The 27,072-nt window shown below is 38.3% G+C and overlaps 1 protein-coding gene across 2 annotated transcripts in view; it reads left to right on the plus strand.

Moving 5' to 3' along the window:
* Nucleotides 1–789: 789 nt before the first annotated feature.
* The window catches only part of PPP4R3B (protein phosphatase 4 regulatory subunit 3B), an 80,457-nt gene continuing 54,174 nt past the window's right edge, over nucleotides 790–27,072 (plus strand). For both annotated transcript variants that reach the window (XM_043987261.1, XM_043987262.1), the window contains exons 1-3: nucleotides 790–1,149; nucleotides 2,547–2,602; nucleotides 24,279–24,377. In XM_043987261.1, coding sequence (XP_043843196.1) covers nucleotides 1,008–1,149; nucleotides 2,547–2,602; nucleotides 24,279–24,377 — 297 coding nt within the window. In that variant the 5' untranslated portion in view covers nucleotides 790–1,007. The remainder of the gene's footprint in view (nucleotides 1,150–2,546; nucleotides 2,603–24,278; nucleotides 24,378–27,072) is intronic.

Consider the following 27,072-nt stretch of genomic DNA (forward strand, 5'->3'; position numbering starts at 1 on the left):
ATCTTCCTCGGGGACACGTCGGGAGATTCCCGGGTAGCGAGGGACCGGGGGGGGGGGGGTCCAAGTTCTCGAGTCTCCCTGGAGCACGTCGTCAAAACAGTTCCTTCTCCTCCCCGCCTCCACCGTCACGAGAGGCGCCCCCACTTCGGGATGAGGTTCCCTCCCCTATACACACACTCTTCCTCGTGGCCCTCCGGTCCGCAGGCTACCGGCCAGCCGGCGTTGGCAGTCGGTTTGAACGAGGCGGCCCCTCAATTCTGTCGTCCCCGACCGTCTCCGCACGGCTCCCCCTCCTTCTTCAAAGGAACGAGTCTAAACCAATTTCTCAGTTCGTTTGTCCGCCCCGCGTCCCTAACGGAGCTCCCCGGAGACTCCATCCAAAAGAGCTGGGGAGAGGACGTAGAAAGATCAAGGAGCAGAAGTTGCCCCTCCCCTTTGAATTCCCGGCCTCTCTAGCCTCCTCCCACCCCCCACCCTCCTCCCTCCCAGCTCGCGAGAACGCTTCTCCTGCCTGCAGCTCTGGCCCCAGGAAACGCGTGCGGTACTAGCAGTCAGGCGCCTCGCTTTGAGCTCGTCGGCCTCCGTAGCCCCTGCTAGGGCAGCCCGTGCGAGCCCGCTGGAGGAGGAAGAGAAAGGCAGAGAGAATCGGGTTACAAGATGGCGGACTTGTAGTGGTTACGGCGGCAGCGGCGGCGGCGGCGGGAGAGCGAGCGAGCCCCCGGGGGGGGCTTCAGGGGGGTGGGCGGAGGGAGGGTGGGTGTCTCTGATCGGGGGGGGAGGGAGGGGAGACGGTGAAAGTTAGCGCGGCTTGGGGTGCCGGGGGCTCGGTAGCTGTGGTCACCCCTGCGTGCGACCGCTCCCCGGAGTCATGGTGAACAGGGGCCTGTCCGGAGCCGCCGCCGCCGCTGCCGCTGCGTGCTCCCGGGACTGAGAGACTCGGACTAGGCTAGCGAAGAGGAGGCGGGGGTGGCGGCGGCGGCTGGAGGGGGGGCGCAGCGCCAGCCACCATGTCGGATACGCGGCGGCGGGTCAAGGTGTATACCCTGAACGAGGACCGGCAATGGGACGACAGGGGCACCGGGCACGTCTCCTCCACCTATGTGGAGCGGCTCAAGGGCATGTCGCTCCTGGTGCGGGCCGAGTCCGATGGTAAGGATCCGGGGGCGGCGGGGACGGGGGAGGGCCGTCGCTAGCAGCCTGGGGGTGGGGGGGCTGGCCTAGGCCCCAGGCCTCCCTGCTTCCTGACGAGGAGCCCGTCGCCTTTATTTCTCTCTCTTCCCACCCACGGTGTGGGGAGCCCTGCCTTTCCCTGTTTACTCCTAATTAGCAGCAGTTTATGGCCCCCCACACTCGCTCCCGGGACTGGGTTTTGCTTACCTTCCCTTCTAATTCCCCAAGTCTTGGTTGTGGGGCAGAAGGGAGGAAGTAACCAAGGATTCTCTACTTGAAAGCTGGGGTCCTGTTTATTTTTTCCCTGTTGATTTTGTTTCTGGGACGGGTTATAAAACTTTGGTCGATAGGAAATTCTTTCCTTTTTAAAAAAGAAACAAAAAAAAAACCATTGCTTGTTCTTAACCCACCGCCCCTATTACCACCACCGACAGGTGCTGGGGAAATCCAAAAGCCTCCACGGGCCTGGTGTCGGTTACTGCAGACTGTTGCCACGATACATGCACACACACGCACACACTTAGGTCTGAGGTAGCTCCAGAGTAATCCTTTGTGGAGGCCGCGATGAAAAGGATACTTTACTCTGCAAGCAGCTTAGACACCAAAGCAGACTGTGTGTAAACTCGCATTCATTGATTTATAACTGAAGTTTTAACATTGGAAAGCTTAGAGCAGTCATTTGCCATCTTTCGTCGTAGGATCAAGAACCTTTCCACAACAAAAATGTGAAGCTGTTAGGAAAAGAGAAATTTTAAATAAGCCTTTAGCTTGTCTCTCTCGTCTTCACTCACCTGCACTTTCCCTTTTATTTTAAATAGTAAGGGGATTCCTCAAGAAAAGGGATTCTTTCATTCTTTGTATCTCTAGCTCTAGCTCCTAGTATATAGTAGGTACTGGAGTAAATGTATTTTAAATAGCCACAAAAATCTAACTGTACACAAAGTATTTCAAGTTTTGTTCTTATTGAATGAGATGAATAAATGAAATACTGTAATTTTGTATTGATTGTGTTACTATAGTGTGGTAGGATATTAATAATGTTTTTTTTTCTAGTTGGCCCAAAATAGTCATGTGGGATTTAAAAATTTTTGGTTTCTGTTGATTTTTAATTGTCATTTATTTTCTTTAATTTTCTCTCTAATTTTTTGATACTGGAATGAGATGGAGGTGTGGGAAATAAAGAGTTGTATTTTAAATTAAATGTGTTTGCTCGATGTGAAGAGAAAATGTGAATTGGAACATATTTCTTTACTTCAAAACAGATGTCTACTTGGCTGAAGAGTCACGAGAATTTTTCATGTGTTGTGAATTTTTATTTGTTTTATTTTGGTTTTTAATATTGCAATTTAAAATATGTTATTCTTGTCACCTTTTAGGGTCACTGCTGTTGGAATCAAAGATAAATCCAAACACTGCATATCAGAAACAACAGGCAAGTAGTTGTTTTTCATTTAGGATTGCTCATTAAATCAATGCAGTATCAATTAGGCACTGATCATGAAGTTACCTTCTTAAGACATAGTGTGTTTGCTAAACAAAATAACAGATTATGTCCTACCATACAAATTAAAAATTCTTTCCACACAAAAAAGGTGAAATTTCTTATGTTTGGCTGTAATTTGTGAAAATATCTTATTTGAATTGATTTTGTTTTTATTGAAAATGCTGGTTTTTCAGTGTTACAGTTGGTAGAGCATCTATCTAGAGAAAGTGAGTTTAAGGGTTTTCTTTCTATAGAAGCAAGTCTTGTGTGTATGTGAAGTTAGATTTTTTTGAATCAATCAGGATTTAGGCTTAAAAGTATCAAATAGTTCTTAAATCCCATTTAAAGGTGTATTTTTAGTATATTGATAGGAAGATACTTTTAAAATGTGTGTATTGCTGTTTCTACCTTATGTTTTGTATTTGACTATGAAATTAGTTATTTAGGAAAAGAGATTTTCCTTTAAGCATGCTATTTATTTCAACATAGCTATTTTTTAATCTATTTAGAGTGGCTACAAGGATCGAAACACTTCTTTTGCCTGTGTATTTAAAGTAACTTTAATGTGGAATTTAGTTTTAAAAATCCAAATTCCAGAATTCCATTTAGCTTGCAATTGCCTTTTTAAGTTTTGATATTTATGAACATTTGAATAGTACATGCATAGTAATGGAAATATAGTATGAGGAAAAGTTGTATGAGTAGTGGAACTCAATGAGTTTTCTTTCACTGTTAATTAATTGGCTATATAATTTACTTTTCTATTCCTCAAGTAGTTAGATATTTCATTGGAATTTGTTTTAAATTCTTACAAGGAGCTAGGTTTTTAAAATGTTGATTTGTATTAGTTCTGCTCAGAACAAGAATGAACTTAAAATTTATGATCCCATGCCCTCTCAAACTATGTTCCACCTACACTAAATATGTCTTATATCTACCAAGTCCTTTACATGTTCTCTATGTAAGTTCCTCACGGGCAGGAAGTGTCTTTTTTTGTTTGTTTGTTTGTTTTTGGGTGAGGCAATTGGGGTTAAGTGACTTGCCCAGGGTCACACAACTAGTAAGTGTCAAGTGTCTGAGGCCAGATTTGAACTCAGGTCCTCCTGACTCCAATGCTCTATCCACTTCTCCACCTAGCTGCCCCAGCAACTGTCTTTTTTGCCTTCTTTTGTATCCCCCCTGATTTAGTATACTGCCTGACACATAGTAAGTGCTAAATAAATATGACTTAATGATCTGGTTGTTCTCTCTCCACTCCCCCCCCAACCCTCCTAATTTGTATGACTGTAATATTGTTTGAGACATGTTGAAAGAAGGAGGGTTACATGTTACATACAGAGAGAGGTAGATGTTGACAATATGAGAATAATCTTCAGAGCAATTAGAGCTGTCCAAAGATAGAGGTAGGAAAAGCTTCCTAACAATTCAAACTGTCCAAAAGTGAAATGGGCTACTTCAAGAGGTAATGGTATTCTACCTCTTTGGAGATTTCAAGCAGTTGCTGGACAACCACTTTTGGCTGTGTTATAGTAGGTATTCCTTTTGTGGAAGTCTTTGTGGCTTCTGAGGTCCCTTCTTACTCTAAAAATCTGTGAATTTTCTCTCTGCAAATGTTGTAACAAAAGCTAGATGAGTACATAGTAGATGAGAAAAGATAATTACTTCAGTCACAGGTTTGAAATAAAACCTCCATGTTCTCTTACAACTTGAAAATTCTATAATTCTCTCTACAACAGTTTATTATAACATTCATCTTAGACTAGCTTCAACAGGCTTTAATTATTGAAAATATTGGGAGGATAGCATTATAAAGATTTATAAAGTAATTCCATAGCATAGATCTAATAATTTCGTCAAGTATATCAAAGTTCCAGTAACACTGTAGGAGTACCTTTAACATTGAATGTTTAATATATATTTGTATATAATATGACTGCTTATCTAGAATTTGTAATTGCTATTATGGTAATACATTCATATCTGCAGATAAAAACTTTGATTCTCATATATGGGGGAGGGGGGAGTTTTCTATATGATTAGTTATATATCATCTGGAAAAAACTTTTCTATAAATACCTTTTATTTTTAATAATTTTTCAGTAGTAGATTTCATTTCTGCAGCACATTAAGGTTTCTTTGTTACATGCTTGAAAATTAAATCTTTTTAGATAATAATATACTAAGAATATTTTTATCAGAGAATGCTTAAAGTGAAATTTTAGAAAAATCTTGTCTTTAATATATATAAACAAAACTAGTCTACATGGGATGACTTGTCCCTTTATTGTCAATATCATGTCCTAGAAATTGGTGGGGGGCGGGGTTTGGTTTTGTTTTACTTAATTTCTTTTCTTTCTTTTTTTGGTGAGGCAATTGGGGTTAAGCGACTTGCCTAGGGTCACACAGCTAGTAAGTGTTAAGTGTCTGAGGCCAAATTTGAATTCAGGTCCTCCTGACTCCAGGGCCAGTGCTCTATCCACTGCGCCACCTAGCTGTCCTAACTTAATTTCTTTGAATTTTTGTAGGTTTAAGTCTTTTTTTTTTTGGTTTTGGTTTTGGGTTTTTTACGGGGCAATGGGGTTAAGTGACTTGCCCAGAGGCACACAGCTAGTAAGTGTCAAGTGTCTGAGGCCGGATTTGAAATCAGGAACTCCTGAATCCAGGGCCGGTGCTTTATCCACTGCGCCACCTAGCTGCCCCAGGTTTAAGTCTTATTCTTGTTAAGTTTACAAAACCACATCACAAAATTTGCTTGGAGTTTTCAAAGACATTTTGTTAGTATTTTTAGAATTTGTTAAAGAATTTTTATATTCTTTATTTCTTTCTAGTTATCAGCTTTAAATTATTAAGCAACAGTTTTGCACAGAAATCTTTTGGATTTATAAATGATGCTAATGTATTCATTAGTTCATAAACAATTTCAGCTCTCATTATGTTGTCAGTATTTAAGGGATGTTGAATATAGTAATAGCTCATTAACAATGAGGATATTTTCAGGGTTTTTTAGGTGTTGAAACATAGAAAAGTAAATGTTTAGTTTAAAATTACAGTTGAAAGTTGGAAAAAACCCTGTATTTTGACAGGTTAGAATTGTAGAATTTTTGGTGGGGAGTTGTGGGGTAAAGGGATGGATCTGGATCTTTAATTTCATAGGTATTGGGAATTTCTAGTGTGGAAAACTCCCTCCATTCATGCAGGTCAGCAACTGGTCTGAAACTTAAAAGGAATGAACTTAGGCACCAAGAGATTATGACTTGCCTAGGATCACATAGCTTTTAAGTGTTAGTCAGCACTTCAGTCCAAGTCTTCTTGACTGAAGGGCTGTGTCACATTGCCTTTTCCTTTACTAAAATGACTTGAATTTTTGGGGTGGGGGGAAGAAGGAAAATTACATTTAGGGTTCTTTGCTGCCTATCTAATTCATATGAAGTTATAATGCTCTGAGATATTATTGAATTTAACTAGTACATTATTATAATTTTAAATTGTTTTACACACATATCAAGGACGAATCAAGAGGAAATAGGCCATAGTTGCCAAAGAGGTCTTAATGCTGAAGGGAGAACTTTAGTGAGAAGAGTTGTTTAGAAGAAGTGAGAGTTGTTGGACACCATAATATACTTTGGGGGGCAGTATTAAATATCTTGATTTAAAAATAGAATAGAAAATGGTCTTTTGGCTAATTTATGTGAAGTTATGCCTGGAATCAGAGATCTGGATGGCATCAACCTTTTGAGGACTGTACTATAGATGGGTGATACTATTGTTCATAATCAAAGCCTTTAAAAGGAAAGGAGACTGGGGGCAGCTAGGTGGTGTAGTGGATGGAGTACTGGCCCTGGATTCAGGAGGACCTGAGTTCGGGTCTGGCCTTAGACACTTGGCACTGGCTGTGTGACCCTGGGCAAGTTACTTGACCCTCGTTGCCCCGCAAAAAAAATAAAAAGGAAAGGAGACTGGCATAGGCAACTGACATTTTCCTCAATTTTAAAGATAGAACACATGTCTGAGAAAGCTAAAATAACTTGACTATGGTCAAATAACTTTAGGGGATAGTTTTACTCCAATAGACCCCACATAAAGACTCTCAAGGGTGAAGAACGATCATAAAGCTGGTTTGGTCAGTCTTTTTTATGTTCTTCTGTCAGCCTAAGGGAAAGTAAAAAGGAAATGGGAATAGCATAGGTGGGAGGTTGAAGACTAGGGGTGATAGTCACCACAGATCAGCATTTAAATTGTTTATCACCCAAGACTTAGCTCAGGATGTGGTTCTCATGCTTATTAGCAGAGATGGGGGTGGGAGTGGGGGAAAGAAGTAGTGATGCTTAGGCTAAGTAAGTAGCAGGTAATTGCTTTCATGGCAACTCTTGTCTTTGCACAGGGTGTCCCACATAGCTATAATGCACTTCTTACCTCTCCCTCTTGGAATCTTTGGCTACTTTCTTTTTTTTTGGTGAGGCAATTTGGGGTTAAGTGACTTGTTTAGGGTCACACAGCTAGTAAGTGTTAAGTGTCTGAGGCTGGATTTGAACTCAGGTTCTCCTGAATCCAGGACCAGTACTCTATCCACTGTGCCATCTAGCTGCCCCTCTTTGGCTACTTTCAAGGCTAAACTCAAATGCCACCTCCACTGGGAACTTTTCCTAATTTGCTTAGTTTTAGTGTTCTCTCTTTTCCCAAATTTATCTATTTAAATGTTGCATCTGCCCACTTCTAAGAATGTAAGCAAATACTTTTTTTTTTTACATATAAGGTATTTTATTTTTTCCGTTACATGTAAAGATAGTTCTCAACTTTTGTTTATACAAGCTTTACAATTTCAGATTTTTCTCCCTCCCTCCCCTAGACAGCAGGTAATCTGATATAGGTTATATCTATATATCATATCCATATACATATAGATAGATAGATATACACACACATATATATATACACATAATAACATTAATCCTATGTCTGCATTAATCCTGTTACAAGAGAAAAAATCAGAGCAGTGATGCAAAACCTCAAAATAGGAAAAAAAAACCAACAGCACCCAAAACAAAAGAAACAGTATGGTTCAATCAGCATCTATACTCCACAGTTCTTTTTTTTTTTTTTCTTGGATTTGGAGATCCTGTTCTATCATGTGTTCCCTGGAACTCTTCTGTACCATTGCATTGGTGAGAAGAATATAGTCCATCACAGTAGGTCAACACTCAATGTTGATGATACTGTGTACAATGTTCTTCTGGTTCTGCTCATCTCACTCATCATCAGCCCACACAAGACCCTTCAGGTTTCTCTGAACTCCTCCTGCTCATCATTTCTTACAGCACAATAGTATTCCATTGTATTCATATACCACAACTTGTCCAGCCATTCCCCAATGGATGGGCACCCCCTCAACTTCCAATTCCTTGCTACCACGTAAAGAGCAGCTATAAATATTTTTGTACATGTGGGTCCCTTTCCCCCATCCATGATTTCTTTGGGAAAAAGACCTAAAAGTGGGATTGCTGGGTCAAAGGGTATGCACAGCTTTATCACCCTTTGGGCATAATTCCAAATTGCTCTCCAGAATGGTTGGATCAGTTCACAGCTCCACCAACAATGCATTAGTGTTCCAATTTTCCCACAGCTTCTCCAACATTTATTATCTTCCTTTTTTGTCATTTTAGCCAATCTGATAGGTGTCAGGTGGTACCTCAGAGTTGTTTTAATAGCAAGTACTTTTTAAAAAAGCTTTTGGTTAGAAGTTTTTGTTAAGGTATTAGAGCAAAAGTAGTTGGTGCCAAAATCTCTACAAAAGTCTGACTTACTCTCCAATCAGTACATTCAGAGACTGGGAAAAAGTGACCTTGAGCTTTGAGAGAACATGTGGCATAGAGGTAGTGCGGAGGAGCTTTCATTTTTTTGTACCCCTAGTAGAGTGCCTTGCAAGTAACAGATGCTTAGTAAGTATAAAAAATAAACTTATTGAATTGAATACATTGTAGTAGGCACTGAAAAAAAAAATAAAAATCCTCCTTAAATTAAGTAAGCTTATAAATTGGTTGGGACATCTAAAACAGGTAGAAAAAACAAGGAGGCAACATGTAAACAGATGAAATGTACAAATATCATTAAGAAATAGGAATGACTTTTATAACTGCCACTCTTAAGATTAAAATGAGCAGTTTAGGCATGTGAATCTCTGTTAAAAATAATATTTTTAGTATGTATATGCCATGTTTAAGAAAGAAATAAAAATATAGTCCTATGAATTAAACTGTTAGGAGAGAATTGGTGCAATCGAAATTCAGAGGAAGAAGGGATTGATCATAGGTTGGGGCCATCAGGGAAATCTTCACTTGAAGATTTAATTCCTGTAAGAAAGGGCCCACAGGTATGAGAATGAACAAATTGTATGCAGAATTGGTGATGTAGTGACCGAATATTGATGGGGAACCAGGTTGTCTCAAAACTACTTGGATCAGCTTGATCTCTCTCTCTCTCTCTCTCTCTCTCTCTCTCTCTCTCTCTCTCTCTCTCTCTCTCTCTCACACACACACACACACACACACACACACAAGCTAAGAAGTCAAGAATCTTGAATTGTAGCTATGGATATGCCATAAATTAGCCATGTGATCTAGTCAGATCAGTTCCCCTTTCTGAGCTTAAATTCTTCATCTCTAAAATGAGAAGTTGGATTAGATGATCTGTAAAGCCTCTGTCAGCTCTGACATGTGATTTAAGGAGTTATGTTTCATGGGTAAAATATAGCCAGGCTATAAAGAATTTTGCTATGTTAGGAAGTTTGGGCTTGATAATAAATAACATGGAATTATTATAGGTTCTTGAACATCATAAAAGTGGTGTTTTATGAAGTTAATCTGGCAACAGAAAGTAAAGTAGATTGTAGTGGAGAGCAGTATGAAAGAAGAGAGGACTTGGAGGATGGAAAAGCAATTACCCTATTTTAAGAATTCAGAAATCAAGTGATAAAGACTTAGATTAGGGTGATAGCAGTTGGAATAAAGGAAGAAGGGACATTTCAAAGGAAATCTTAAAAAGATTCAACTGATTTTTGCTGGTTGTGGGGAGTCTAAGATAACCTACATGATTCTGGTTGGATGTTATGCACATTCATAGGAGATGGTGAAAATGGGGATAGGGCATGTTTTATATGAAGTTCAGGAAAAATAAAAATCTCTTGAATGCAGTTGGAAATAGGAACTAGAGGTTGGAATAGAGGCTAAAGGTTTTAGGTGGTTTCTACACAAAAATGCTATTTGTAGCTATAACAAGATGAACTTTCTGAAGGAGTAAATATGTAGTAATTGATATTTCTCTAGCATTGCAAGGTTTACAATGGGCTTTTATCATGATCCTTTGAGGTAGGTAGGATCAGGGAACTTGTTCTCATTTTGCCTAATGAGAATGCTCAGGCTCAGACAAGGTGGTTAGGTGACTTAACCATGATAATCACATAGACTCACTTATTCCAGGTCTAGAACTTTTTCTAATCTTCAAGAGTAAAGCAGAAAGCCAAAATACAAGTCTTGTGGGACTGCCACATTTGCAAGTCTGGGGAAAGAATATTTAATGAAAGAGATGAAAGTAGTGATCAGAAGGATAGGAGAACAAAGATAGCAATCAGTCAGTCGGGAAATGTTTATGAAGTACCTGCTATGTGCCAGGCACTGTGCTAAGTGCAGAGTATACAAATATGAAAAAAGAAAAAGTCCCTTTCCCTCAAGGAGCTTACAATCTGAGAGGGGAAGACAGCACCTAGAAGGAAGTTGAAAGGGGGTTGATGTTGGGGAATGCTGGAGGGGGCATGGTGGAAAAATTCCAGAGTAGTGCAGAGAGGTGAGAAATGAGATATTTGAGGCTGAACATCCTTTTTAAATGGAGGTTTTGGAGTTGTATGACCCTAGTGGTTATCCGATCCTCATACTAACATCTCAAGTAGAAGCTCAACAGAAGCAAATATTACATCGGGTACAATAAGATATTAAGATAAATCTTTGTATTTAGCTAAGGAGATCTTTGGTGGCTTTTGACTGCAAAAATTAAAAACCAGGTGGCAGGAGTTCAAGTTTGACATGGGAAGTAATAAACTGAACAACCAGGATAACGAAAGGCCTTAAGATTGTGCCATATGAAGACAAATGGAAAAAAGTGACGATGTTTACCACCGAGAATAGTAGACATAGGAAGGTTGTGAAAACCCAGCAAATACTTGAAGAGCTATCAGGAGAAAAAGGATTAGGACTGTTCTGTCTCTCCCTAAAAGGCTTAACTAGTATCACAAATTTAGGACTGGAAGGAGACTAGGCAAAAGTTTTTAAAAGGCAGATTTAAGGTTATTGTAGGGGGAAACTCCTTACCAAAAGATAGAATGGATCACCTCTGGAGGTTGTGAGTTCTCTCTCATTGGTGGTCTTTAAGCAAAGACTGATGTGACTACTTGTTTTGTGTATATTTTACTGGAGTTAGCTTAATCAGGTATGGTTTGGAAGCCTTTATGATTCTGAGCCTGTGAAATGTAGGCAGTGTAAGTATACTGAAAAATTTAGCTTGATGAATACTTCAGGCAGTTAGAATATAAAGTAAATTTTTGGTTTTTTTAAAGACCTGTATATGTTTTTGAAGGTAGGAGTAGATCAAGGATACCAGGTAAGTAGGGTATATACATATAGAAACAGGATCCTCAGGAGGTAGAGAAAGAAGCACATGTAATGAGGAAAAAGAGAGATGTTTCTTCATAATCACCAAATATTAGAAGATGAGACTTAAGATTTTTGGTACAGTTCCCTCATTTTATAGCTGAGGAAATTGGTTAAAGAGCTCTGACAGGTGAATCAGTGATTAAGTGCACTAATGGGTTTTAGGGTTTTTTTGTTTTTGTTTTTTTTAGTGAGGCAGTTGGGGTTAAGTGACTTGCCCAAGGTCACACAGCTAGTAAGTGTTATGTGTCTGAGGCTGGATTTGAACTCAGGTCCTCCTGACTCCAGGGCCAGTGCTCTATCCACTGCGCCACCTAGCTGCCCCGCTAATGGGTTTTAGATCCTTGATCATCTGACATCTAATCCAATATTCTTTTCACCAAACCACATCGTATCTTTCTCTGATATTGGCAGAAATTGAAAGTAAGTGTAAGATTTTTGGACAGTCTCTTAATTTTTCAAAGAGTGTGACATGGTTATCCACTAAGATTGAAGTTGATTAGATGGTAGGAAGTTGGGAATTTAAGAGGATGGTCTGTAATATTTTCTGTGAGGAACAGGCTGAAGAATGGATAAAAAGGGAATGCTGTTCCCTTTTTTCCTTACTAAGGGTAAGGTTGAAATTTAGCAGCATGAATTCATACTGAACAAATCTTCATGATTTTCTGTGGCTAGGAAGCAGGAGTGAATAAAGTATTTGAGTTTTGGTCAGATGGAAGAATAACACAATGGTGTCTAAAGTTTTTATGAGAAAATGATCCTCTTCTTCCTGTAGAGAAAATAAGGTGATTTAAATTTTTTATTACATATTTATTTTGTCATTTTAATATTCCTAATGATATAAAAAACTGCTTCCCTTGGAGGAAAAGGCATGCGAGTAAAGTGTCATAAGAATCTGGAGAATTGGGTAAAGCTGAGATGGCCTGAGCTGGAGGAAAGGCTTGATTTTTCATTCGGCTGAGAACTTGTCAGTCATTTCTGTAGAAAGCTAGAGAAAACAGATAGGAAATAAGAATTTAGAGGACAACTCAAAATAGACTTTGAGACCCATCCAGTTCTAGCTGTTGTAGATAACTGATATGATTTAGACAGGTTCTAGGAAAAGATGTTGCCTGATAGGCTACATCATCACTAGGAAAATTAAGTACAGATTCTAGCTTAGAATTAAGACAAAGAAATATAGTGAATGGTAGAATCTCCCTTTATAACTGATTAATTACTATTTTTTAGTCACATCCAACAGGTCAGAGAGAAGTGAGAGACAAGGAATGGGCTTCCTGGTACTCCTACCTTTCCCAAAAGGGTCAAAGGAAGCAAATAAATGTGAGATCACTGAAAGTCTAGAGGAGGATTTTGGCAACCCAAAAAGAGGATGACTTTTCTTATGTAAGGGAGGCTATGAATAGGTCAGGTTTTAAGGGAGAAAAGATGGCTTGAAGAGCAGAAATGTAGAAAAGAACCAGAAAATAAGTCATAAGGATCTATGCCTGGAAATAAGATTAAGATTCAAGTTCTGGGAAAGATGGAAGATTCTGCCAGTCCTTGGAGTTCCCACCAACCTAAATTTACTGTCAGGAAGAAAATTGAATATCTTTTCTTTAGTTATTTATTTTTGCGGGACAGTGAGGGTTAAGTGACTTGCCCAGGGTCACACAGCTAGTAAGTGTCAAGTGTCTGAGTCCATATTTGAACTCAGGTCCTCCTGAATCCAGGACTGGTGCTTTATCTATTGTGCCACCTAGCTGCCCCTGAATAGCTTATTTTAGCATATACTTCAAGTAGGTAAGGAAAAAGTACTGGGGATGAAGGGCTCCAGTGAGCTGTTCTAGCCAATTTCATCAGTGTCTAACGTTGAATCTATAAACAATATTTTATAAATGTATTTATCTGCTTTTGAGAATCTGTTTTATATTTCCAATAATTTTAAAAGAGTTCCTTTTGAAAAATTAGCCTTATCAAAAATTATCTTAGAATCTTAGGAATTTTCCTACCCCTAATCTCCAGTGCCACTGTCACAATAATGATAGATCATGGGCAGCCACTGGTCAAGTATTGTATTTGCATTAGTTCTGAAATATTTCTTCACTTCAAGAAGAGACAGTAAATTGTGGGTAGATATGAGAATCTGGAAGGGGAAAGAGTTAGGACCCAGATATTGGTAAAGATCCCTTTTCATCTCAGCTAGATACTATGACAATAGTAATAAAAATACACACAAGTTCATAAGAGAAAAATACAAGAAAGGAGTCAGTTGTATGTGGCCATGGATTTCTACACACAAATGTATATATTGTGTGCTTAATAAGCAAGAGGAATTAGAAAAGACTAATGCAGGGAAAGGAAATTGACCATATCAGTTGTGTCAATGAGACTTGGCAAGAAATTATCACTCTTGAAAGGTTTACTGTATTTAGAAGAAAGAGTGTAGGTAAAGTCTTAATGGAGGGGAAGAATAGCATGGTATATTAAGAAACTATACTTATATGAAGAAATTCAAGAACCAGATAGCACCAGAGAGCATTCTGGTTAAGATAATGACAGAAACAGAAGTTATGTTGATGGTCTACTAATATATTACAGGTAACCTAGACAGAAAAAAATAACTGGGAAACATTACAAGACTGGTACAGAGACGTGATATTAAAGTGTAAGGGAACTTCACTTAACTGGATATAAGTTAGCGTGCACTATCCTTCAAAAATAGAAGAGCTTATAATATCTTGATAGACTTTCATGATAATGTCCTCCAGCACTAATCCACTGTTGGTAGAGTTGTGAACAGAGCCAACCATTCTGGAGAGCAATTTGGAATTATGCCCAAAGGGCTATAAAACTGCAGACCCTTTGATCCAGCACTACCACTGCTAGGTTTATATCTCAAAGAGATCCATAAAAAGAGAAAAAGACCTATTTGTACAAAAATATTTATGGCAGCTCTTTTTATGGTATCTGAGACTTTAGAAATCAAAGGGATGGGCCAGCTAGGTGGTGCAGTGGATAAAGCACCAGCCCTGGATTCAGGAGGACCCGAGTTCAAATCCGACCTCAGACACTTGAAGCTTATTCGCTGTGTGACCCTGGGCAAGTCACTTAACCCCAATTGCCTCACCGAAAAGAAAAAGAAATCAAAGGGATGCCTATTAATTGGGGAATGGCTAAACAAGCTGTAGTATATGAATGTAATGGAATATTACTGTGCTCTAAGACATGACAAGCAGGATAATTTCAGAAAGGTCAGACTTATCTGAACTGATGTATAGTGAAGTAAGCAGAACCAGAATGTTGCGCACAGTGGCAGCAATTGTGTTTGATGAAAAACTGTGAATGACAACTATTCTCAGCAATACAATGATCCAAAATGGTCCCAAAAGACTAACACTGAAGCATACGATCTACCTCCAAAGAAAAAACAGATTGAACACATGCTATTTTTCATTTTTTTCTCTTATTCAAGTTTTCTTTTAAAAAATTACTAATATAGTAATGCTTTACATAATTGTACATGTATAACCTATATCTGCTTACTGCCTCAGGGAGGAAGGATGAGAAGGAAGGATAAAATTTTGAACTCAAAACTTTAAATTAAAATGTTTTTCTTTTTTTTCCAAATAAAGATAATGTCCCCAAAAAGGTAGGGAAACCAACAGGGGAAAAGTATTCTAGGCCTTAGTCTACCAGAAAGAAGGAATTAGTAGTACAAATGATGAAAATTTTTAGAGAAAATGACTATTCAAATGTGATAATATTTGTAAAATTCTTAGCATGGAGTAGGTGCTACATAAATGTTTATTCCCTTTACTGTACTTCATTTTTGAATTTGTGATAGAGAAAGAAAGAGGGACATAGTCTAACTTTTACCCTATGTTTTGGGAGAACAAATTTTAGAATTAAGAGAGAGGTTGGTTATGATCCAGTGGCTTAAAAGTAAATCCCAACAGGGGCAGCTAGGTGGTGCAGTGGATAAAGCACTGGCCCTGGATTCAGGAAGACCTGGACCTGAGTTCAAATCCAACCTCAGACACTTGACACTAGCTGTGTGACCCTGGGTAAGTCACTTAACCCCAATTGCCTCACCAAAAAAAAAAAAAAAAGAAAGGTAAATCCCAACAGATAGGAAGTTCTGAAGAATATTAATAAATTTAAAAAGATCTTAAACATTTTGTTGTTGCTCATTGTTTTTATACTAGTGATTTACCTTTAATCATCTTTCCTCTCTCTACTCCCTGCCATGAAATATTCACGTAAAACCTAGAGGGACAGTGGCCAAATCAGTGTCTGATTGCAAGTTGAGAGGAGGATGGTATGTTTCATCATCATTCTTGTACCAAGATTGGTTGTTACAATTCTTTTTTTTTTTTTTTTTTTGGCGGGGCAATGGGGGTTAAGTGACTTGCCCAGGGTCACACAGCTAGTAAGTGTCAAGTGTCTGAGGCCGGGTTTGAACCCGGGTACTCCTGAATCCAAGGCCGGTGCTTTACCCACTGCGCCACCTAGCTGCCCCAGTTGTTACAATTAATCAGAGCTAAAGTGATTTTTAGTGTTTTCATTTACATTATTTTAGTTACTATGTATATTTTTTTACTTTACTTGTTTCTACTTACTCCATACCAATTCATACAAGTTTTCTGAAGTTTCTATAAGTTCCTCATATTTTATTATAAATGTCATTACCTTCACCTGTAATATTTGTTCAGTATTTCCTAGCTTATAGGCACCCATTTTGTTTCTTGAGTTTGTTTTGTGTTGTTTTGTTTTGCTGGTATTAATATTTGGTTATTTATGGGTCCTTTTAAGAATAGATTTTTATTTACTTTTTTTTTTTTTTTTTTGCAGGGCAGTGAGGGTTAAGTGACTTGTCCGGAGTCACATAGCTAGTGTCAAGTGTCTGAGGCCGGATTTCAACTCAGGTCCTCCCTGAATCCAAGGCCAGTGCTTTATCCACTGTGCCACCTAGCTGCCCCCAAGAATAGATTTCTAAAGACACAAAGGGAAGTGAGGGAAAGAAGAGGCAAATCAGCTTAGACTTGTGTGAAATGTACAAGGAACTCATCAACTCACTTAGATTTTAAATAGAATAAAGATGGCAGGAAAGACACTCAACAGGATGAGAATAGTGTCTCAGATTGCTCATAATAAGATGAGGATAATGAGGAAAACTAAGGACAACAAAAAAGGGGTTAGATTTTTTAAGCTGCAAGAGGGATGAGACAGTGCTAAAAGACAAGCATAAGAAACAGCAAATCTCTTCATTACTTTGCTTCTCTTTTCTTTGCTGAAGAGAATGGTCTTTGAACTGGAAGAGACAGAACAAAAATAGCTGAGATAGTTGAAACCCAAGATAAATATTTTGCTCTTAATAAATTCAGGTCATCAGGCCTAGCCTACATCCTAAGGTTCTAAAAGAAATTAGAGATATTATGGCTAAGCTACTGTCAGTGATGATTAAGAAGAACCTGCAATTGGGGCAGCTAGGTTGCGCAGTGGATAGAGCACCAGTCCTGGAGTCAGGAGTACCTGAGTTCAAATCTGGCCTCAGACACTTACTTACTAGCTGTGTGACCCTGGGCAAGTCACTTAACCCCCATTGCCTCACTAAAAAAAGAAAAAAAAGAAGAACCTGCAGTGGTAGCCATAGGATTAGAGCGGTGGGAAAGATGGAGGAATGGAATGGAGTCTGTAAAATATTCGGCCACTGAAATTCTAGAAAATGATGTTAAAGGGTCTGGATGGTGAACACGTAGAGAGAAGCTTTGTTATTGTTCCTCCATTCTTGAAGAGGACCAATGACATCCCTGGTGAGATGACTAGCATATGAATTGGATTTAAGTGAGGCAGAGTTTCTTGGCCTCACTGTCTCTTTCTGAGCCATCCAAGTCCAGTGGCAAGACAAAATTCAAAACAACTGGATGCAGTGGATGATCTTGGGTCTTCAATTACTGACCAAATTCTTAGTTCTAAGCACTCCACAGTGCCTGCTGAAGGCATTAACGATTACTAAGATCCCACAAACCAGACTAACTTTACTTCCTTTTAAAAGGGTTCCTAAAACTGTTAAATCAAGAACATTTTGCAAATAATAGTTTGCTTAGATTTTAGTAAAACATTTAATAAATTCTCATATGCTGTTCTTGTGATAAAAGATGAAATTGGGCTAGATAGTACAACATGGAATTTGTAATTGGTAGAATGGTTTGTTCTGCTTAATTCTAGAAAGAATTATGAGCAATGGGTATAAGTTGTGAGGAGAAAAATTTAGGCTTGATGGAAAGAAAAACTTATTAGATCTCCCCATAGAGTATTGTGGTACAGTAGGAATTCTTAATCCCTAAAATGAGAGAGTTGGACTAGATTCTTTTCAGCTACTAATCTTTGATCTAAAAAGGTACATGACATTTCCCCCCCCAGAATATCAGACTAAATCACCTCTGAGGGCCTTCCAACTGTACAGTACAAAATGTGTATGTGAGTTGCCTTTTATATGTGGGACTCTTTTTGTTTGAGGGGTTTTTGCCCTAATCTTAGGGTTATATTGTTATGGGGAGCTTCTTAGGGTGTACAGATCAACATGTGATCTGTTTGCATCTTTGAGCCTTAAGAGATTTGACTTTGGGGCATTTAATGATATACCCAGGGTCACACACTTAATGTGGTACAGGTGGGACTTGAACTACATACACTACAGTGCCCTAAGTAGTTCTTTCAAGACTGTATCTGTGGAGGGAGTTTCTGGTTGTCATTATACACATAAAATCATAGGACCAAATATCCTCCTCTTGTTCCTCTATCTACCCTCCCCCCACCCATAGAAGGATATCTTTAATAATAAAATAGCATTGTAAAAGTTTAATTTAGGAAGGCTTATGTGATATATCTTCTCATACTCTTTCAAAAGACCAGCATAAGTAAAACTACCCTTTATTCTTCTGAGTTTTTTCTTTCTTCACTTTTCTTGGTAGTGGGGAAATGTTTAAAAATGTCAGTCTTCTCACTTATTTATTGCTGGACTTGTAAACTGAGGAAGTACTAATGTTCCAATGGAGTAGAAACAGTATTTGCCATTGTGAAGCAGAAGACATGAAGTAGTTAAAAGTAAACTACCTTAGGTCCTTAAGAGTTCACTGTACTTCCATCTTCTTGAGCAGTCAGGATTCCTCATTTGGGTTTTGAATATTCCTTGTATCAACATGGCATTCTTTTCTTTAGCAATGACTGTGTTTGTTTTTACCAAATCCTATGAAGTATTGAAGCTTGAAACAGTGAAGGAGTGGATTATGTGTGGCTACATGCTATTAAACAATGTTGATACTACGTATTTTATATCCTGAAAGAGCAGGGAGCTGGGGGCGGAAGGGAAGAGAAGAGTGGTATGACTAAGTACAGTTTAAGAGTAATAAACAAGGGTACAACAGAAAGGTTTAGGTCCAAAATAATCCTACACATTCAACCAATTAGGGGTTTATCTGTGTTAAGGAGCTTGTTTTGGATAGCCTCAGTAAATGTGCTATCATTGCCCATGTGCCTTTTACATGACTTTCTTTCCCAACTCCTTCATTTTCATGTTATGGATCCTGGTAACCTCTACAAACTATTTCTCACAGGTGCTGTTGTAATTACAGAAATTTATTTTTCTTTTTCTAGCTTTTATAGGGTGTTGCTAATTAAAATATTTTTATGTATAAATACATTTTTAAAATTTTGTCTGAGAATTTCATTAGTACAATGAATTTTTAGTAAGACACTCCCTCTACCAGTGCAGATCATATATATGGTCTTAAAGAATCACCTAGGGCACTGAATGGTTAAGTGACTACACAACCACTATTTGTCAGAGGTGGAATTTGAACCTGAGATCTTCCTTATTGGAGATCACTTCTCTTACTCAGAAAGTTTGGATGGTTTTCTGGAGGTTTGGTGCTCTTGGGAGGTTATGGGGAGGTTGTAGTATATTTTTATAATACATATGCAAACATATTTGGTAGTTTGGCAATAATGCTACCTTGATGTTTATAATTAGTATTCAGATTAGAGGTATACAAGGCAGGCAGCTGCCCAAGGAACAACAAACAGGGAGGCCCATGGCCACTTTTAACGTTCCCTTTTGTCCCCCCCCCCCCCCCAGGCAATTGGGGTTAAGTGATTTGCCCAAGGTCACACAGCTAGTAAGTGTCAAGTGTCTGAGGCTGGATTTGAACTCAGGTCCTCCTGACTCCAGGGCCAGTGCTCTATCCACTGCGCCACCTAGCTGCTCCAACATTCCCCTTTAAATGCCAGTTTGTAATGCCAAAAAATTTATAATAGCTAACATTTATATAGCATTTTAATGTTTACAAAGCACTTCATATAATTTTTCTCATTTGGTCTTTACAGTAACACTGTAAAGTAGATGCAGTTATTATCCCCATTTCACAAATGAGGAAACTGAGGTTCACAGAAGTTAAGTGACCTGCTTAAGGTCATATATCTAATAACTGTCTTAGGCAGGATTTGAACTCTGGTCTTCCTGACTCCACAGTTGATCATCTGAGGCATGCTTTGAACTCAGTTCTTCCTGACTCAGCCCAGCACCCTATATCCTCAGCCACCTCTTGGCAACTGTAAAATTCTGTTGTAGGTGGTATAAGAGTATTTCTACCCATCACCTCCTGAAAGAAACCCCAAAATGAAAACTCCCAGCAACATTCTGGTTCCAAATGGCAATGCTTCCAGTACTTCCTTCCTTTAAGAAAAAGAAACTGCAAGCAGTTAGAAAGAATTAAAGTACCACGGAGCCTCATTCAGTATTCCACATATTTTAGCAACCACCACTATAAAGGAGTAGAGTGTTTAGAATATGACATTCCAGAAGACAAAAGGATAAATAGGTTTTTGGTCAAGACTTATAACTTACCCAGCAAAACTAAGTATGATGCTGCAAGGGGGAAATGGACCTTTAAGGAAATAGAGGACTTTCAAGCATTCCTGATGAAAATTCCAGAGCTGTGTAGAACCTTTGAAGTTCAAACATAGATGTTAAGAGCAACATAAAAAGCTAGACAAATAGTGATAAAGAACTAAATAAGGATAAACTGCTTACAATCTAATATGGGTGGAGGGAGAAAGAGAGCTAACAAATTTTTACTGTTAAAAAATGAAATGTAATTAAAGAAAATTTGATAGATAATGTAAGGCATGTGTGTGCATTTCTTTTTTTTTTCCAATCTTAATAGTATTCCAGGTACATGTAAAGATAGTTTTCATCATTTGTTTTTATAAGATTTCTGGTTCCAAAATTTTCCCCCTCTCTCACTTCTTCCCCTACCCCTAAGACTGAAAGCAATGTTAAGGGCTAAAATTCTAGCTAAACTGTCTAAAATATCTAATGAGTGGTCACCAATAAATTATAAACTTTAGCAAGAGTTAGACTTTTAAGCATTTATTAAGGAGAATAAGAATTTGATAAAGAGAGAGAGAAAGGCCTAGATTTCTATCTATTAAAGGGAGAGCGCATTTCTAGCTCCACTCTCCACCAGCGTCCTCAGGAAAGAGAGCGAGACTGAGCGCCAGTCTCTTCCTTCCTCCTCCCACTAGCCCGCGTCACTTCCTGACGCCAAAGAAAAGACTCCTGGTCTTGCCCTCAAAGACCTTCACTTCATGGGCGGAACTCTTCTACAGTAAGTCTCCAGCAGGTGGCGTCATTCCAATCGTTACAGTTATCTGATATAGGTGTTTTATATATATATATACATATATATATATATATATATATGCAGTCACATTAAACATTTCCATATTAGTTATGTTATGAAAGAAGAATCAGAACAAAAGAAATAGTATGGTTCAATCCGAATTCAGATTCCATAGTTCTTTTTTTCTGGATGTGGAGAGCATTTTCCATCATGAATTCTTTGGAATTGTCTTGGATCATTCAACATTTGTTTTTATAAGATTCTGAGTTCCAAATTTTTCTCCCTCCCTACCCCTCCCCCCACAAGACAAAGCAGTCTAATAATGGGTTTTATGGTTTTATATATGTAGCATTATTTATATAATCTCATATTAAGTGTATTTCCACATGAGTCTTGTGAAAAAAAAAATTAGAAAAAAAGGGGGAAAACCTAAAAAAAAGAAAAGTAAAAACAGTATGGTTCATTCTGCATTCAGATTCCAGTTTTTTTTCTAGATGTGGAGAGCATTTTCCATCATGAGTTCTTTTTTTTTTTTTTTTTTTTTTTTGTGTGAGGCAATTGGGATTAAATGACTTGCCCAGGGTCACACAGCTAGTAAGTGTTAAGTGTCTGAGGCCGGATTTTTCAGGTCCTCCTGACTCCAGGGCCAGTGCTCTATCCACTGTGCAACCTAGCTGCCCCTGTCATGAGGTCTTTGGACCTGTCTTGAATCCATTGTATTGCTGAGAAGAGCTAAGTCTATCACAGTTGATCATCTGTGTGCATTTTCTTTTCTTTTCTTTTTTTTTTCTTTTTTTTGGTGAGGCAATTGGGGTTAAGTGACTTGCCCAGGGTCACACAACTAGTAAGTGTTAAGTGTCTGAGGCCGGATTTGAACTCAGGTACTCCTGACTCCAGAGCGGGTGCTCTATCCACTGTGCAACCTAGCTGCCCCTATCATGAGTTCTTTGGACCTGTCTTGAATCCATTGTATTGCTGAGAAGAGCTAAGTCTATCACAGTTGATCATCTGTGTGCATTTTCTTTTCTTTTCTTTTCTTTTTTTTTTGGTGAGGCAATTGGTGTTAAGTGACTTGCCCAGGGTCACACAGCTAGTAAGTGTTAAGTGTCTGAGGCCGGATTTGAACTCCAGGTATTCCTGACTACAGGGCCGGTGCTCTATCCACTGCGCCACCGAGCTGCCCCCTGTGTGCATTTTCTTAAGGAAAGCTTGTCTAGCTTCTATATCATGATTTCATTTGCCTTTACTGATAGAAAATCTTACATACTTATACATTTACTTACTGTGTTAGCTTTTAAAGATTTATGATGCCAGCATGTACTATAAATGCTGAATTTGGCTTAGGTGAAGTTAATTTTAAAAAGAAGAGTCTTTTGAACATTAGAACATTGCCACATTATTTCCTGTACTTAATGACACTTTATTCAGTATCACACACAAAAAAAGAGAACCATCTGGAAATTAAAACATTAATAATTATAAGGGGAAAAGAAGGCAAACTGTTTATATTCATAATCCAGATAGAAATGTTCTGACTAGAGCTAAACTTCAGCATTGTATATGATTTGGGCAGGTAGTAGACTCAAAGAAATGAAACAATGGAGAGAGGGCACTGACTTTGAAGTCAGAGGTCCTGGGTTTCAATCCCACCTCTGATGCCTGTTATCTTTATGACCTGAGACAAGTCATTTAACTTCACTATGCTTTAATTTTCTCAACTATAAAACGAAGGACTTGGTCTAGATGCCCTCTGAGGTGCCTTCTAACATTAGGTCTATGACTCTGATCCGAAGAAACCAGTAGATGAAGTGATAATTGAAGTGATTATGAGTGAAACCAAAACAAATAACCAGCATGTATTTTCCAGAATTCATTTGTAAAAATTATATTTGTTAATGTTTTCTAATCTTTTGTGCAAAACAAACAAGCTAATCTTTGAAGAGGTCTCTAAGTATGGACCTTTAGTAAACGTTAACCCTGTAATATCCTAAAAGGAAAGTTCCTTTATGATTCTAAAAGGGAGGAAAGAGGGAAAATGTGGTGAGCTCTCCTCAAATCTGCCACTCATAAACCTCTATGACAACTTGACCTGCCATATTCAGACCTGGCCTTATTAATAAAGTGGGTACTGGGGCAGCTACATGGCGCATTGGATAGAGCACTGGCCCTGGAGTCAGGAGTACCTGAGTTCAAATCCGGCCTCAGACACTTAACACTTCCTAGCTGTGTGACCCTGGGCAAGTCACTTAACCCCAATTGCCTCACTAAAAAATATAAAAATAAAGTAGGTACCTCTTTATCCAAATAATATCAGTAATCCGTCTAGACAAATATTTTGTCTTATCTGTATTTGTTTCCTGACTACAGGTTTCCCCAGATATTCTTAGATTATACTTTAAGACAGGGTTTAAGACATGATTCCTTTACTCTGACACTTAGGTTAAGTGACATAGGAAAGTGACTTTTTCTAAGCCTCATCTTTATTTTTATCTCATAGTCTTGTTTGTGATGATCAAATGATGTATTGTATGTAAAGCATTTTATGATTTTTTTTTTTTTTGCGGGGCAATTAGGGTTAAGTGACTTGCCCAGGGTCACACAGCTAGTAAGTGTCAAGTGTCTGAGGCCGGATTTGAACTCAGGTCCTCCTGAATCCAGGGCCAGTGCTTTATCCGCTGCACCACCTAGCTGCCCCATTTTATAATTTCAATGTAAATGCCAGCTGCAGTTATTATTTTAGTACCTTAGCAAGAATTAGTGGCCAGCCTGCTAAGTGGAAGAACAAGACACAGGTTGGTTGGCCTTAGGAATTGAGATGGGGAAATGGCTGGAGAATGATTCCAAACAGCCTGTTGCATAATTTTACCAAAAGCTTGGTTGCTCAAATCTACTTTTCTGCCACTCATCAAAGATTTTTTTTTTAATCAAACCAACAAACCATTATAACATATATTGTTTTAGGAATTTGTCTCTTTGATGTAAAATTACTTATTTTTGTTCTAAAGTAATTTTAATATTCAAAGAATAGTACAATACAGATTAATCTTAGAATTTGTTCATGAAGTGAATCATACATTAATTTTATATGCATGAATGTGTAACTTGAATGTTTTGGGTGTTATTTATTACCAATTAATGTATACCAATTTTTCTTAAAACTACATTTAATTTTTAATTATATCTTGAGCAATTTCTTTAATGTGCATTACTTGAATACATGTTCATCTGGAAATTTTAAGGAAAAAAATCTTTATTTTCAAACAGGATACATTAATTGTTTGGTCAGAAGCTGAAAACTATGATCTGGCTCTGAGTTTTCAGGAAAAGGCTGGCTGTGATGAGATCTGGGAAAAAATTTGCCAGGTATGGTTCTTTTACTCTTAATAATTGTAATGTTTTTACAGTGAGCCTACTTTTAGAGAGGTTTTGCTTTTGCTTGTTTAGATGTGAGTAAGCATTTAAAAACTTTTCATAGGATAGAATGGGGGGGGGAGCAGGGCAATGAGGGTCAAGTGACTTGCCCAGGGTCACACAGCTAGTTGAGTGTCAAGTGTCTGAGACTGGATTTGAACTCAGGTCCTCCTGAATCCAAGGCCAGTACTTTATCCACTGCACCACCTAGCTGCCCTGGTAGGATAGAATTTAATGAATAGCATAAAGTATTGATCTTCTGTTCTGTGGACTTGACAGTCAACAGGGTTTTGGTTTTTTTTTTTTTTAATTGAAAGACTGGGCTTTTGGAATTTTGACATCAATTTTTAAAACTTTGTGTTCCAGATTCTCTTCCTCTCTCTCTCCCCACTCTCCCTTAAGAACTTAAGCAATTCAATATAAGTTATACGTGTGTAGTAATATGGAAATTTTTTTTCATCATTTAAAGTAAGAGGCAGTGTGATGCAGTAGATAATTAGTCTCAGTGTCGGAAAGAGCTGGGTTTAAGTACACATACTAGGCAAGTCATTTAATCTGTCAATAGTCTAGGCAGCCCTCCAATACTATAATTTTCAGAGAAGGTACTAATCTGCATTAGTAGAGGAAACTCATCATTAAGAGCTGCCTTCACTGAAAAAAAAAAATCACAGTACTGATTAAAAAGAACAACAGTACATTTTCATGTTCAGAATCCCAAGAGATAATTCTTCCTCTATACTGCTTTGTTTGGTTGTCTCATCAGCTTTTATAGCTTCAATTATCATCTTTATTTAGATGAGTCTCAGATTGTTTGTTCAACCCTAACCTCTCTGATTCTACTGTCATCTTCAGTTTTCCATAGGACATCTTCAAATTCAGAATTTTAATTTCAGCATATCTAAAACTGAACTAATTATATTTCTTTCCAAACCCTTCCCCTTTTCCCAACTTCCCTTTTGTCAAAGGTGGATCTTCCCAGTCATCCAGGCTGGCAAACTAGGTGTCATCCTCAACTCCTTACTTTTCACTTACCCCCCACATAACCAGTCAGTTGTTAAGTTCTGTCAGTTCTACCTTTGGTACATCTCTCATCTACTCCCCCTTTTGTCCTCTATAATAACTACCACCATGGTAAAGGCCTTCATCACCTCACATCTGTATTTTGTTTGTTTGTTTTTTTTGTTTTTTTGCAGGGCAGTGGGGGTTAAGTGACTTGCCCAGGGTCACACAGCTAGTAAGTGTCAAGTGTCTGAGGCCGGATTTGAACTCAGGTACTCCTGAATCCAGGGCCGGTACTTAATCCACTGCGCCACCTAGCCGCCCCCACATCTGTATTTTTTTTAATAGTAAAAGTATTTTATTATTTTCCAGTGACATGTAAGGATAGTTTTCAATATTTGTTTTCATAGGATTTTCGGTCCCAAATTTTTCTCCCACCTTCCTTTTCTTCCCTCTTCCCCAAGACGGAAATCAATCTGATATAGATTATATATGTACAATCACATTAAACATTTTCTGCATCAGACATATGGTGAAAGAAGAATCAGAGTACAAGGGGAAAACCTCAAAAAAGAAGGAAAAAAAAAGTCCCCAAAGTAGAAGCAATATGGTTCAATCTGCATTCAGAATCCACAGGTTTTTTTCTGGATGTTCAGAACATTTTCTATTACGAGTTCTTTGAAATTGTTTTGGATCATTGCATTGCTGAGAAGACCAAATCTATCACTGTTGTTCATCACACAATCACATCTGTATTATTGCAATAGTTTTCTGTCTCATGTTTTTTCTTCCCACTTCAGTCTATTTTCCACACAGCTGTCAAATTGGTCTTCCTAATGTGGAAATATGATCATGTCTCCTTCCTATTCAGTAAACATATTCCTTATTGCCTCCTCTGTTTTGCTTTTAAAGCCCTTCATAATAGGGCCTCTTCCAACCTTATATCTTACTCTACTGTCTTCTTACACCTTACCTCTCTCCATGTACTTTGATCCAGTGACACTCACCTCTTTGCTGTTTGTTCCTTGCACAAGACATTCCATTTCCCAACTCTGGGCATTTTCAGTGTCTTCTATGCTTGGAACTCCCTATTTCCTCATCTCCTTTCAAGATACAGCTCTAGCACTATCCTCTACCTGAAGTCTTCTCATGTTTTTCTATCAAACTACTTACCATCAATCACAGAAGAGTTATTAAATGTCTGTTATGTATTAGTGTGTTAAATATTGGAGATACAAATTCAAAGAATGAAACAATTCTTTCTCCCAAAGAGCTTACATTCTAATAGAATGAAATATAGGGTATTTATCTTGTATTTATTTTGTACATACTTATGTACATACAAGTTGTCTCCTCCAGTAGGATGTAAGCTTCTTCAGAGTAGAGATTTTCCTGTTTTATCCTTGTACCTGTGCCTGACATACATAGGGTGCTGCAAAAATCTTAAGTGCATATTGCTTTGTTGAGTCATCCTGTTGCTACCACCCATTAAATGTGGATTTTCCCTAGTGCTCATCCTGAACCCTCTTTTCTGCCTGTAAATTTTTTTCCTTCTCTAAATTTCCTTCCTTAGTGATTTCATCAGTTCTAGTGAGTTATTATTATCTCTATGTAGGTGACATACCTCTGTGTATCCATTGCTAATCCC

The sequence above is a fragment of the Dromiciops gliroides genome, chromosome 2 (assembly GCF_019393635.1).
Source record: "Dromiciops gliroides isolate mDroGli1 chromosome 2, mDroGli1.pri, whole genome shotgun sequence".
Classification (NCBI taxonomy): Eukaryota; Metazoa; Chordata; class Mammalia; order Microbiotheria; family Microbiotheriidae; genus Dromiciops; species Dromiciops gliroides.